This window comes from Pipistrellus kuhlii, unplaced genomic scaffold (genome assembly GCF_014108245.1).
Source record: "Pipistrellus kuhlii isolate mPipKuh1 unplaced genomic scaffold, mPipKuh1.p scaffold_m20_p_3, whole genome shotgun sequence".
Classification (NCBI taxonomy): Eukaryota; Metazoa; Chordata; class Mammalia; order Chiroptera; family Vespertilionidae; genus Pipistrellus; species Pipistrellus kuhlii.
The window spans coordinates 173,084,249-173,098,884 of record NW_023425529.1 but is presented as its reverse complement, the minus strand read 5'-3'; the positions used below and the strand labels follow the sequence as shown (position 1 = coordinate 173,098,884).

The window sequence follows — 14,636 nt, the reverse complement described above, 5'->3', positions numbered from 1 at the left end:
GAATAATAGCAACTGAGCCATCTCAGCAGCTGTCCTAGAGGATTTCTGGGCCCCTGGAGCATCATGGGTAAACCCCCAGAATGTCCCCTTGGAGAAAAACTCTACTGGAAATCCACATTATTTTTCAGGACCAAAGGATGATAATCAAGCAATAAGGTTCATCTATGCTGTTAAGTCTTACATACTTACTAGAAACATCATAAAATTGATTCTCAGAATTCTAGCAGCCAACACATAAGGAAAAGCACAAATAAGATTTCTTATAAAAACAAAACACTAAATGTTTATTAGACAAGAGAGAAATTACTCCTAAGGGTCCTTGTAAACAAGCTGTGATATATGCTTACACACAAACTCCTGTTTATATCTGTTTACTTCCCTTTGACCACAACCTAAAAGTATAACTTTTCTTTTTTTTTTAACCTGGGTTAAGAACAAGATTGACTAAAACTGCCTTGAAAGCCATTTTGTTTTTCAGGATTGTTTCAAGGGTACTTGATGCAAAGTCCCAACAAATCAGCCTACATGAATACAAACAATCTCCTGTGCAAAAAAAAAACAACACCAAAAAACTGTTCCTCAGGCCTCTTTGAAACCTGCCTCGCCTGCCAGCCACTCCAGCGCAGGCACCGCGGGCCACACTTCACAGTGACACCAGGATCGAGAAGGCCTTGGTCAGGTATAAGCTCCCCGTTCTGGGATGTGTCAGGCCTGGGGGTGGCGTACAGCATGGTGGCTCCACTAAACAACACAGTGTTGTATATTTGGAAGTTGCTGAGTATAGACAGTGAAGTTGATTATCACAAGAAAAAAAAAAAAGTTGTAACTGCATATGATGATGGATGTTAACTAGACTTGTGATTATTTTGCAATTTACTGAATCATTATGTTGTACACATGAAACTAATACAAAGCTATCTGACAATTATAGCTCAATTAAAAATTTTTTTTAAAAAGCCCTAACCTGCTGAAGCCGTTTAGCTCAGTGGATAGAGCGCCAGCCTGCGGACTGAAAGGTCCCAGGTTTGATTCCGGTCAGGGGCATGTACATTAGTTGCGGGCACATCCCCGGTAGGGGGTGTGCAGGAGGCAGCTGATTGATGTTTCTCTCTCATCGATGTTTCTAGCTCTCTATTCCTCTCCCTTCCTCTCTGTAAAAAAAAAAAAAATCAATAAAATATATTAAATAAATAATTTAAAAGTAAGTAAATAAAAAAATAAAAAGCCCTAACTGGGTAGCACAACAGAGCATTGTTCCAATATGCCAAGGTTGCAGGGTTTGATCTCTGGTCAGGACACATACAAGAATCAACCAGTGGGGAGTGGGGAGAGTAGGGAGCGGGGAGAATCAACCAGTGAGTGCATAAATAAGTGGAGCAACAAATCAATGTTTCTCTCTCTTTCTCTCTCATCCTTTCTCTAAAATCGATAAATAAATTTTCAAAAATTAAAAAATATATAAAACCAAAAAAAAAAATTTTTAAGTGTTTTTTGTCCTGGTGATCAACGCTTACCACCTTAACCCTATTTGGGGAGCACTGCACACCAGAACCTGTGAACCTGGTTACTCTTTCGTGCAGACTCAGTACACTCCGCAAGAATACCTGGGCCTGCTCCCACAGGCCCTGCGGCAAAGGGGGAACGATAGAACATCACAAAGAACTCTTCCTCAAGCTGACTCTTCCCGCTCTGCGCAGGCGGAGAACTGAACCTCAAAGACAAAGCTCCCGGAAGGCGCTAATCCGCCTTGACTCGGGCACTCCTTGCACGTCTCCACGGTACACCTTTGATCGTGAAAAAAGCATTACATTTAGCTTTTTGGAGGCTCCAAAAACGGAATCCAAATATCATCTCAAGTATTTTTCTGCCTTCAGAAATGACTTAATTAATCACGGTGGGCAACAAGAGATTACTTACCTGTAACTGAATTCTAGGGGAAAAAATAGATGATTTCTTTTAGTATCCTACTTTTTACATCTAACCTAATACTCTACTACAACTTTTTTTTTTTTTTGCCCGATCCAGAAAAATAAAGACTAATATAAGATTGAAATCATGTTATTAGAAATACCCATGTCTTTGATGACCTAGTGCCATGGTCAGCAAATTGCAGCTCGCTCAATGTCTTTGATGCAGCTCGTGAGCCACAGGCGGCTCTTTGGCCCCTTGAGCGTGGCTCTTCCACAAAATACCACGGCCTGGGCGAGTCTATTTTGAAGAAGTGGCGTTAGAAGATGTTTAAGTTTAGAAAATGTGGCTCTCCAAAGAAATTTCAATCGTTGTGCTGTTGACATTTGGCTCTGTTGACTAATGAGTTTGCCGACCACTGGCCTAGTGTATCCAGTAGAAGTTTAACAGCAGTTCTGGCCCCTGTGAACTAAAGGGAATCACAATACGCCACCCCAAAATATGCCACTTTGGAATAAGGGTTATTTTGAGCTGAAGACAAGAAACAGTCAATGAAGGAGGAACTCTGCCCTCTCGTTTCTGCTTAAAATCAGGGCATACATTTCCAGTGTGCTGGTGCCCCCACTCCTCTCCTGAGCCAGAAGAACACCCCTTCGCAGTGGAGATGAAAGGATAGCACTGAGAAGAATCTGCACTAAAAAACAGTAATAAAGGAACCCTTAACTTCCATTAGTTTCCCCCATCTGTTTGTCTTCCCATAATTTACCCCCTCAGAAGCCCCCATACCGCTTTCCTCTGTCTAGTCTCTTCCCCACAACTTATTACCCTTTGTTAAACTGGTATTAAGCTCAGAGGCCTAACTACTTCCTTATTTAAAAAAATATATATTTTATTGATTTTCTTTCTTTCTTTCTTTCTTTCTTTCTTTCTTTCTTTCTTTCTTTCTTCTTTTTATTTATTTTTTTTATACAGAGAGGAAGCGAGAGGGATAGAGAGCTAGAAACATCGACCAGCTGCCTCCTGCACACCCCCTACCGGGGATGTGTCCACAACCAAGGCACATGCCCTTGACCGGAATCGAACCTGGGACCCTTGAGTCCACAGGCCGACGCTCTTTCCACTGAGCCAAACCGGTTTGGGTTAGTAAGCCAGGACAAGTGGAGTAAGGAAACCGAGAGACAGTTCAATGGCCAACGGTTTAGCATCAAGTCAATTGCAAAACCCTTCCTTCCCTAACCAAGAACCCTTAAGAGCAAACAGTCTAAGGGGGATGATGTGAAGATGGCAGCAGAGGTAGGAGCAATACAAGGTCAGAAACCAAGGAATGTGGAAGCCTCTAGAAGCTGGGAGAGGCTGGAATGGCCTCTTTCCAAGAACCACCAGGAAGAACAAGCCTTTGATTTTATCTGGGCCGGAGCCATGTGGACTTCTGACTTCTGGAACGAAACCACACCATCCTCAAAGCCTCGCCTACCTGCTATGGGCAAAGTGACTGACTCATCACAGCATCTCATCCTATGGGGACCTTGAAAAGGAGAGAAGGCAAGGACCTCAGGAGCACCCCAAAATGCACACTTACGGTATTATTTAAAAAAAAAAAAAAATGGTCACCAAAACCGGTTTGGCTCAGTGGATAGAGCATTGGCCTGCGGACTGAGGGGTCCCAGGTTCGATTCCGGTCAAGGGCATGTGCCTTGGTTGCGGGCACATCCCTGGTGGGGGATGTGCAGGAGGCAGCTGGTCGATGTTTCTAGCTCTCTATCTCTCTCGCTTCCTCTCTGTAAAAAAAATCAATAAAATATATATTTAAAATAAATAAATAAAAATAAAAAATGGTAATTTCTTTCTTTCTTTAAATATATTTTTTTTTATTGATTTCAGAGAGGAAGAGAGATAGAAACATCAATGATGAGAAAAAAAATCATTGATCAGCTGCCCCCTACTGGGGATCAAGCCCGCAACCTGGGCATATGCCCTTAACAGGAATCAAACCCAGGACCCTTCAGTCCGCAGGATGATGCTCTATCCACTGAGCCAAGCCAGCGAGGGCCTTATAGTATCATTTACATGTAGGTGCAATATGGAACTGCTTAACATTTTCCTTTGGTTTCCTGATTAGTGGGAATGGTTTCTAAATTAAAGCGGGGGGGGGGGGGGAGTAAATGGTTTACACTTCTCCTCCCCAACCAGGGTGAGTTAAATGGCTTAACTCACCCTATTCAGGGAGATAACAGAAATACAACTAGTGCCATCTGCACCAACACCACCTAAGGATGATGAAGCCAGGAGAATAATGTGCATCAGCATAACGCCGATAAATATTCTGTTGAGATCCTCCCCTAAAACACCTCCCTTTAGAGAAGAGATGAGAACCCGGGAGACGAAGGTCCAGAGCTGGCTCTCTGGAGCATGCCCGTGCCTTTCTACCCTCTCAGGCAGGCGTCTTTGCTTCCCTCTCCCTAAACCTTTTTTAAACACAGTAAGAACCCAGTCAGTCACCAGTGACTGACACTATACTTCCCGTCCAGAAGACAAAACAGGCTGGGCGCTTAATGTGTTAAATTTCACAGAGAAAGGGAGAGGAAGAGAGAGAGGGAAACATCAAAGAAGAGAGAGCACCAGTGATCAGCTGCCTCCTGCATGCCCCACCCTGGGGAAGGAGCAGGCAACCCGGGCATGGGTTGCCCCTGCCCAGGACATGACCTCCTGGTTCACAGGTCAATGCTCAACCACTGAGCCACACCGGCCAGGCTTCCCTCCGAAACTCTTAAGAGTCCCCACCATACTTGCCACTGAGGAACAATGCGCATGTTGTCCCGGGCTTACCGCCTGACCCTGTGCCTAAGGCCCCATTTTCTCTGACCGTTCCCTGAGCTAAAAGCAGCTGTGCTTCACTTCTTTCCTATAAGGTTTCTAGAGAGCCGCCGAGGCGCTCACCTGTTGCTTCTTTTCCTCAGCTCTTCCTTGTTTCACTGTCCCAGCTTCGATAAACGTACTCTCAAAATAAAACAAAACAAACGCACTCTCAAAATCTCCTAGACTTATTTTGTGAAATCTTTCCTGCATGAAGTCAAGAAGCCCACACGAGGCAGACCTGCTCCAGGCCTAGTCCTTTTCCAGTTACACTTCCAGAAACTTCACTTAAAAAAATAAAAATTAAATTAAAAAAAATAAACACACACACACACACACACACACACACAGATATATATAGATTGATTTATTTGAGAGAGAGAGAAGAAGGAAACATTGATACGTTGTTCCACTTATGTATGGTTGAGCTTGTATGTGTCCTGACCCAGGAATTGAACCTACAGCCTAGGGGTATCAGACGAGGCCCTAACCAACTGAGCTACCCAGCCAGGGCACCCCAAAAATCCACATTTTTAATCCCAGCCATTACCCATTAGCTTCCCATCTTTTCAACTAGAGACACCCTCTGCTCCAGCTAAATTCGATTATACAACATACACTGACTGTAGGCCCTTGTCCTTACTCTACCCTCACAAAAAATACTCAGCCGTTCAAGTTCAGAAAGATACCATCTCCTCACAAAACCACCCCCAGTGGCCCAGGCAGAAATGATTAATGACAACTCTTCTCTCAACCGCTGTAATTTGTTATGACTGTAGCAATTAATGTGTTTAATTAAATAACTTGCTTTGGGGTTCACTTTGTTCCCCAACTATATTGTAAATTCCTTCATGGAAGGGATCTTTGTCTACAAATATTTTGTATCTACCTACCCTTTTCTCTCAGCCAGCCCCCCTCCAAATACTTAGCACTAGAACTCAACACAACGCAGACATGAGCAAATGAAATCATGTGCTTCGGAAAGCCTTAAGTTTCCCTACACCTGCTTGGAAATTCCTGCGCATAAGAAGCTTATTTCTGCAACTGAGGATAACCCAGGTATCTGGAATCTGAACTCCTCCTGTCTTATGGATCGGTTATATCTTCTCTCCTATTCAACACATACCAACACCCTTCCTTGTACAAAAAGCCAGTTTGAAAATGTTAAATTGGGGGATTTCCCCAAAACATCAACGTTTTACAGGAAAATAGAAGTTGCTGCAGGAGAAGGAGCTAAGAGGCCAGGCTCTATCTGAAAAACAGCAGTGCTGGCCGTCCTGGTTTGCTCTCAGAGGCAGTTTCTCTCTGTGTGTTCCCATCACTAACAGGGACTTAAAAATGGGTTGGCCCCTTTTGGTTAATACCAACGGAACCTGACAATGAGGAGGAACCCCACAAGCTGACTGTGCCCTAAATGAGGAAGGAGAAAAGGAACGACCTACAACGATGAGCAGTTTTTCAAGTTGTCCCGGGGCCTCTTAGTGGCACCCTCAGTCTGCTTTCTGCAGAGACAGGCTTCTGCTAATTCAGTTCCTCAGGGCAAGGTGCAAGTTGCTAATTAACAGGGGTTTTTTCTTTTTTTCTTTTCTCATTCCCACTTCCATTTTGAACTTGAAAAATGAGGACTGGACAAAGGAGTTGGCCCTTCCATAGCTGTCAATACTGAGACTCATTCATTTCACACACAGTTACTGAGTAAGGTATTTTGTGAAGATGGTAAGAGGTGCACAAACACAGGAACCCGTCCCTGCCCTTAAGGAGTTCCCAATTTAGTACAACTTGTACGTCCGCATCCGAAGGAACTTTAGAGAGCCCACCCCCAAGCCCAGGTTAATCTTGGAGACATTTTAATATTAACAGCAAGTACCTCACCCAATCAAGTCCTGTGATAGAGCCACGCCAGAAACTTGGGAACAAAACTTTAAAAAAATGATGAACAGTTTCTTAATTGCAGGATTGACAACTCTCTTTTTTGGGGGGTATTTTTAAAATCCCCATGCCCGCCCCCCCCCCCAAAAAAAAAAGACCAAACAAGCACAAAGTCTGAGAACTCATTTAACAGTAAGTCATCATGGTAACCTGTAGTCCGTGGTGCTCTGCCCTGGCTGAAATTCAGAATCACCCAGGGAGCTTCCAAAATCCTAACGGCCAGGCTGCACCTCGGACCACATGAAACCAGAGGCCACGGGAGCGGAACCCAGGAGGGATTTTTCCAGCTCCTCGGGTGATTCCCACGTGCAGCCACGGGTGGGAACCACCTGTGGGTCCCTCTGCCCTGGCAATGGGGGGAGGGGGGAGGCCCGGGAACCTCACTGCTCAGGGACAGACACCCCTCTCCCCTCCTCCCGCGCACACGGGCCAGCCGCAGTCTGTCCAGCTGCAGTCTGATGTGTCATGGACCTGGCCATGCGCTCAGGCGCGGAACACAACACTCTCCCACCCGGGGGAACGGGCATGTAGGAAAGTTACCCTTGATTGAGCCACTTCGGCCACCGCTGACTTTGCACCTGGGCCGGGACAGACGCAGGTTTCGTTTTGGGGGTCGCAAGGATGCCCCTTTACACTTTCTCCTCCCATCCCCCACCCCCCATGTAAACCTGCGGGGATCCTGGCCTCAGCAGCGGGTGGGCAAGCGGACAGCACAGCGCCCGGTGCCCGGGCTTGGGGCCCGGAGGAAACCGGAGGGAAAGGGATCGCAGGAGGAAAAGGGATCGCAGGAGGAAAAGGGATCGCAGGAGGGAAAGGGCTCGCAGGAGGAAAAGGGCTCGCAGGAGGGAAAGGGCTCGCAGGAGGAAAAGGGATCGCAGGAGGGAAAGGGATCCCAGGAGGGACAGAGCGCAGACGTCCCCCGAAAAGCGAAGCGCCAGCGGGGCTGCAGCAGAGACGGGGTGGGGGTGCGGGACCCGGTACTCACGCAGGTGCCGCCCAGCTTGTGGCTCTCCACCACGGCCACCCTGGCGCCCAGCTCGGCCGCCCGGCGCGCGCTGGCCAGCCCGCCCGAGCCGCCGCCGATCACCAGGTAGTCGTAGGCCGCGGGGCCGGCCGGAGCGCCCTGCCTGCCCGCCATGGTGCGGGCCGCGCAGCGGGGAACGGCGCGGGCGCGGGGAGCCCGGCGGGGCGCGCGCCGCCCGCTGCCAGCTCGCCCACGGCCGCGCGCCGGCGCCCAGGGCCCGGGGCAGCAGCGCCATGCGCGGCGGCGCGGAGGGCGGGCCCCGGGGCGGCCCCCGGGAGGGAGGGGCGCGGGCCGCCGGCCGGGTGGCCTCGGGGTGACTAAGCGCCTGACCGGGGTGCGCGGAGGGGGAGGGAGGAAAGGCGGGGTGCAGGGCGGGGCATGCGTTTCCCGGCCGCGGTTCCGGGAGGCCGGGATGGGCAGGCGGGGAGGGCCGGCCCGCCCACCTGCGTGCGAGCCCGCAGCCCTGCCCGGAGCGGGCGCTGGGGGTGGAGGAGCCAGCTCTCCGCTTCCTTCTTCACCCGGCACCTGGGCTTTCTGCAGGCCAGTGGGGCGAGAAGGGATGAACGCCCTCTCTCATTTTCATCAGCCTCTGGGAAGGTCCCTCCATTATTGTGGAGGCTGATGTTAGTTTTGGAAACCTCGGAATAACGAGTTTCGTGATTGCCCAAACCAGGGTAGACTGCCCTGAATCAATCCACAATTATTTCTAACTGAAATCACCCAAGAAGCAGGAAGAGCTGCCTCTGGAATCTCTGTCCCAGTAAGAATAGAAAATAAATCTCCAGGGTAGGTGCCCTCCCAGCTCCAGAACGGTGGCACACGTTATAAAACCCGGGATTGAAAAGCATGTGCGGCCCTGGCCAGTGTGGCTCAGGAGGTTGAGCGTCGTTCCATGCAGGGCAAAGTTGCCCCTTTGATTCCTAGTCAGGGCACATACCCAGGTCCATCCCTGTGGATGTTTCTCCCTCTCGCTCTCCGATCAATTTAAAATATATATATAAATTTTTTTAAATATATATTTTATTAATTTTTTACAGACAGGAAGTGAGAGGGATAGAGAGTTAGAAACATCGATGAGAATCATGGATCAGCTGCCCCTGCACACCTCCTACTGGGGATGTGCACGCAACCAAGGTACATGTCCTTAACCAGAATCGAACCTGGGACTCTTCAGTCCGCAGGCCAATGCTCTATCCACTGAGCCAAACCAGTTTCAGCAATATATATATATATATATATTTTTTTTTAAAGGGTGTGTAAACAAGGCCTTGTAAAGACTTTACTAATTTACTGCCAAAGCCCAAACTTTAGTTTAGATTCCTCACCAGCAAATACCACACCTTGCTTTAGATTCATTTCTAATGAACACTTTCTTTGTCCTGTCAACTTCTCATCAATTTCTTTGTCTAAAAAGAATAAAAGGGTGCCCAGTTTAATGTCTTTGAAACTTATTTTATCTTCTGTGCATCATATTGTCAATCTACTGTGCAAATGTATTGCTTTTTTTTTTTTTTTTCCTGTTGAGCTAGTGCGTCAACTTTATTATTTTATAAGTAGTTCAACCAGAAGAACTAAAGAACGGTAGAGCGAGAGTAATTCTCCCACTCCCAACCTGATCTACAGATGGAGCATATAGGGTAGAGTCCTGGTCGGGTTGTTCAATGGTTAGAGCTTCAGCCTGCATACCAAAGGGTCTTGGGTTTGATTGCTGGTCGAGGGCTATCCCAAACACAGTTGGGCACTTGTGGGAGGCAACAAATCCATGTGTCTCTCTCTCTCCCTCTCTCTCCCTCCTTCCCACTCTCTCTGAAAAGCAATCAAAAGAATATCTTTGGGTGAGGATTAAACTAACGAAAGACAGGATAGAGATGGAGACACAGAAGCATTTTCCTCCCAACCTTGTCCAGACTAGGGTGTGGTTGTACAATATCTAGAACTACCAACTGGACAGCAACGTAGTAAGTGGGCTTTGAGCTGGTGTGATGACCGGCCACAGCCCAGGCCCATCTGCAGAGCTCGGCAAGCAGAGTGGTGGAGGTCCCGGTCACGGGCACTGGGCCAGCACACTGAAGGGGACTGGGAGCCAACCACACTCTGATGGGAATGGTACCCAGGTCCTTTGTGAAGACTTTTTCCCTGACCCAAAGGTTGTCTAGGGGAAAATGGGAAAGTTCTTCCTTCCAGTCAAATGCCGCATAATACATGTAAAAGGAACAACAGAGTTAGAAAGGCCACCATTTTGCAACTACCCTAGTAATAGTGTCATTAACAATCAGTGGATATTAAAACCACACTGGGTGAAAGCATAATGGCAAAAGAGTTACTACACAATCTCTGAATAGGTCCCCATAGATTGCTTCTTAGCCTTCACGAAGGGAAAAATGGTAACTTCAAAGTTAAACATTGCCAGTGAGGAGACATTTGTCACTGTGTACCTCATGAGCAGATGCAGTAAGAAGTGCACAACTAGCCTGGCTGGTGTGCCTCAGTGGTTGAGCATCGACCTGTAAACCAGGAAGTCGTAGTTTGATTCCGTGTCAGGGCACAATCTTAGGTTGTAGGCTCCATCCCCAGGGGGGTCGTGCAGGAGGCAGACAATCAATTATTGTCTCATCATTGATGTTTCTCTCTCCTCCTTTCTTCTCTGAAATCAATTTTAAAAAAAATAGTGCACAGCTTCACTTATGTAATATTCTTGCTAAAAATTCATAACCTAAAAAATTGAGGGAAATGTTACAATTAGCCTGGTAGTTTAAAAACTATCAATGTCTTAAAAACAATACAAGGCTGAGGAAATTTTCCAGATTAAAGACTGAAGAATCCTGGGTGATGTGGCTCAGTCGGCTGAGCATTGTCTCATGCACTGAAAGGTCGAGAGGTTGCTGGTTCAAGTCCAGGTCAGGGCTCATGCTTGGGTTTCAGGTTTAATCACCAGGGTGGGGCGTGTAGGAGGCAGCAGCCAATGGATGTTTCTCTCTTTTCCTTTCTCTCTCAAATCAATAAAAATACATTTTTAAACAAGATTGAATATGAGAATTAAAAGTAAGGCCCTAGCCGGTTTGGCCCAGTGGATAGAGTGTCGGCCGGATTCAATTTCAGTCAAGGGCACATGCCCGGGTTGCAGGTCGATCCCCAATAGAGGGCATGCAGGAGGCGGATGATCAATGGTTCTCTCATCATTGATGTTCCTATCTATTTCTCTCCCTTCCTCTCTGAAACCAATAAAAATATATATTTTTTTAAAAAGGCTTGATCCTGGATGAACTTTTGAATTGGGACAATTGACAAAAGTGGAATATGATCTGGTAATATAGAATGGTATTACATCAGTACAAAATTTCCTGAGTTTGATCACTGTAGTGTGATTATAAGAAAATATCATTGTTCTTACGTGTTGAAGTATTTGGCAGTTAAGAGTCTGAGTCAGCCGAAACCGGTTTGGCTCAATGGATAGAGCGTCGGCTTGGGGACTGAAAGGTCCCGGGTTCAATTCCGGTCAAGGGCATGTACCTTGGTTGCGGGCATATCCCCAGTGGGGGGTGTGCAAGAGGCAGCTGATCGATGACTCTCTCTCATCGATGTTTCTAACTCTCTATCTCTCCCTTCCTCTCTGTACAAAATCAATAAAATATATTTAAAAAAAAAAAAAGAGTCTGAGTCAGAGGCGCTTGGATTCATATCATACCACAGGCACTGTCATAGTTAACTTAACCTCTCTGAGTGTCAATTTCTTCACCTGTGAAACTGGGAGGCTGACCAAAAAGGAAATAAGCACATGAGAGAGAACGGAGGAAATGAGCCAGCAGGAGCTGGAAATAGTAAGCAGAGCAGTGCAGACAGGCAGTTGAAGGGGGTAATGGAGATGGGTGAAGTCCTGGAAGACCTTGGTTGTAACCTGGCACAGGTGTTTGAACATTACTCCATCGGCAATAGAGTCACTGGAGATTTTCCGGAGGTGCATTTCCCTGAAAATATATGAAATGAACTGGAGATGGTGAAACTGGCAGTATAGGAGGCAAAAGTAATAGGTAGCAGTATTATACAGGGAAGGAACAGATTGGACAGACATGAAATAAAACTGACAAGCTGAGGAAGGGTTCAAGAGTCAAAGATGACAAGTCTTGAAAAAGGAAATATGGGGGTGGGTGGGGAGAGAATACTCCATTAAGCCAACCTAAAGAAGATGAAAGGAAGTAAACGTCTACGATTCAGATAGTTTCAAAGGAGAAAGGAACTTTTAATCACCTAGTTACATAATCCATGCAATATGTTGAAACCAAAGGTTCATAAGGTATTTAGGACTAAATTATTTTATTTTCATGTAAACATTTTTCCTTTTTGCTTCTGATTTAGGTGGGAAGAGGAATAGGTAGCCATATCCCAAGCACTTAAAAGACTTCTGACCTTATCTAAATTTTCTCTTTAAGAAATGTCAGCTAGCTGAAACCTGTTTGGCTCAGTGGATAGAGCATCGGCCTGTGGACTGAAGGGTCTCAAGTTCGATTCTGGTCAAGGGCATGTACCTTGGTTGTGGGCACATCCCCAGTAGGGGGTGGGCAGGAGGCAGCTGATCGATGTTTCTCTCTCATCGATGTTTCTAACTCTCTATCCCTCTCTTTTCCTCTCTGTAAAAAATCAATAAAATATATATTTAAAAAAAGAAAAAAGAAATGTCAGCTAGCCTAGCTGGTATGGCTTAGTTGGCGAGTGGTGACCACCAACCAAGAGGTGGCAGGTTTGATTCCCAGTCAGGGCATATGCCAGGGCATCTCCCTAGGGTGGGTCATGAAGGAGGCAGCCAATCAATGATTCTCTTTGATCATTGATGTTTCTCTCTCTCTCTCTCCCCTATTCTCTGAAATCAATAAAAAATATATTTTTAAAAACTACACTAAGATATCATTTTTTAAAAAAGAAATGTCAGCTAAAGTAAAAATTTAGTTAATACAATTAATGATAGTTTGGAGATTATAGTAAATGCTAAGAATAAAAATCAACTGAGTTATGTTCAAATGTAGCTGTTTTAAGACATCATGATAAATTAGCATGATTTGTGAGAAACAGCAGAGCCCCTTTTAATTATTTCATTGTTAAAAATATTTTCAATACTAGAAAATTTAGATGATTCCCACAAAAACACTGTGAAATATTTTCCAGAAATAAGCTTAGTAGGCATAGCTCAGTGGTTGAGCATCAACCTACGAACCAGGAGGTCACAGTTGGATATATATGTCAGTGTTTTTCAACCTTTTTTGGGCAAAGGCACACTTGTTTCATGAAAAAAATCACGAGGCACACCACCATTAGAAAATGTTAAAAAATTTAACTCTGTGCCTATATTGACTATATATAAAGTAATTCTCTTGAATAGGAATCAAATAAACACAAAGAAAGTATTTTATAATTACTTTATTATGAAATATTAAGTAAACAAAATAGTGAAAAATTATAAAATTCTTGTCTTGTCTGCACCTACGGCACACCAGGCAACATGTGCCGCGCAACAGCGGTTGAAAAACGCTGATATATGTTATCCTCTCCCCAACTCAAGAAATAAATACTATCGTCTCTATAGATGAGACTGAGGCTCAAAGAGGGTAAACAACTTGTATAAGATTACCCAGCTGGTGAATGGCAGAGCAGAGGTTCAAATCCTGGAGTCCTAACTCTGAAGCCTATTCTCTTAACCTTTATTGAAGAGAAACCATGATAGATGGTATTCTATGTGGAAGAAAGAAAATCTGAGATTCTTCTTATTGATTGATTGACTGATTTTAGAGAGGAAAGGGGAAAAAGAAACATCATTTGTTGTTCCATTTATGTATGCATTCATTGGTTGATTCTTGTATGTTCCAAGATTCTTTTAAAATATATATATATTCTGCCAGGACTGGTTTGGCTCAATGGATAGAGCGTCGGCTTGGGGACTGAAGGGTCCCGGGTTCGATTCCGGTCAAGGGCATGTACCTTGGTTGCAGGCATATCCCCAGTAGAGGGTGTGCAAGAGGCAGCTGATCGATGACTCTCTCTCATCGATGTTTCTAACTCTCTATCTCTCTCCCTTCCTCTCTGTACAAAATCAATAAAATATATATTTAAAAAAAAATAAAATATATATATATTTTATCAATTTTTTTTTTTTTTTTTTTTTTTTTTACAGAGAGGAAGGGAGAAGGATAGAGTTAGAAACATCTATGAGAGAGAAACATCGATCAGCTGCCTCCTGCACACCCCTACTGGGGATGTGCCTGCAACCAATGTACATGCCCTTGACCGGAATCGAACCTGGGACCCTTCAGTCCGCAGACCAATGCTCTATCCACTGAGCCAAACTGGTTTCGGCCCAAGATTCTTTTTAAATGATATTTTTTTGTTGGAGACAATGTTGACAGTTTTTCTTTAATGTAGCCTCTCTCTTCCTCTACATTTTTTCTATAATTTGTAGTAAACACATTCATGACCGATACTAATCTATATTTTAACTTTGTGTTATATGAGGTTACAGGTGCAAAGCTATCACGTTGGAAGGTGGTGACAGTACAGTAGTCCCCCCTTATCTGCAGGGAATATGTTCCAAGACAAGCCAGTGGATGCCTGGAGTACCAAAACCTATATAGGCTGTTTTTCCTATACACACATACTTGTGATAAAGTTTAACTTATAATTATAAATGTTTAATTTATAAAAAATAGGCACAAAGAGAGTAACAACTAAATAATAAAACAGAACCATTATAATAATATACCTTAAAAAAGTTGTGTGAATAAGATGTGAGGTAATACAATGCTTTATGTGAAAAGACAAATTGAGGTGAATGATGTAGGCAGGGCTGATACAAGTTGCTCAATGAAATATATTTCTCATGAAGCATATATGAAAATAATTGCAGTCATTTATGAAGATAAAAATAATATGAGGAAAG

At 44.9% G+C, this 14,636-nt stretch overlaps 1 protein-coding gene across 1 annotated transcript in view; it reads right to left on the bottom strand.

The window, feature by feature from the left end:
- GSR (glutathione-disulfide reductase) overlaps positions 1–7,964 on the bottom strand; it is a 31,624-nt gene extending 23,660 nt beyond the window's left edge. Inside the window, 2 exon segments of the mRNA XM_036458271.2 lie at positions 7,676–7,856; positions 7,858–7,964. Coding sequence (XP_036314164.2) covers positions 7,676–7,856; positions 7,858–7,949 — 273 coding nt within the window. The 5' untranslated portion in view covers positions 7,950–7,964.
- Between the last annotated feature and the right edge of the window lie 6,672 nt (positions 7,965–14,636).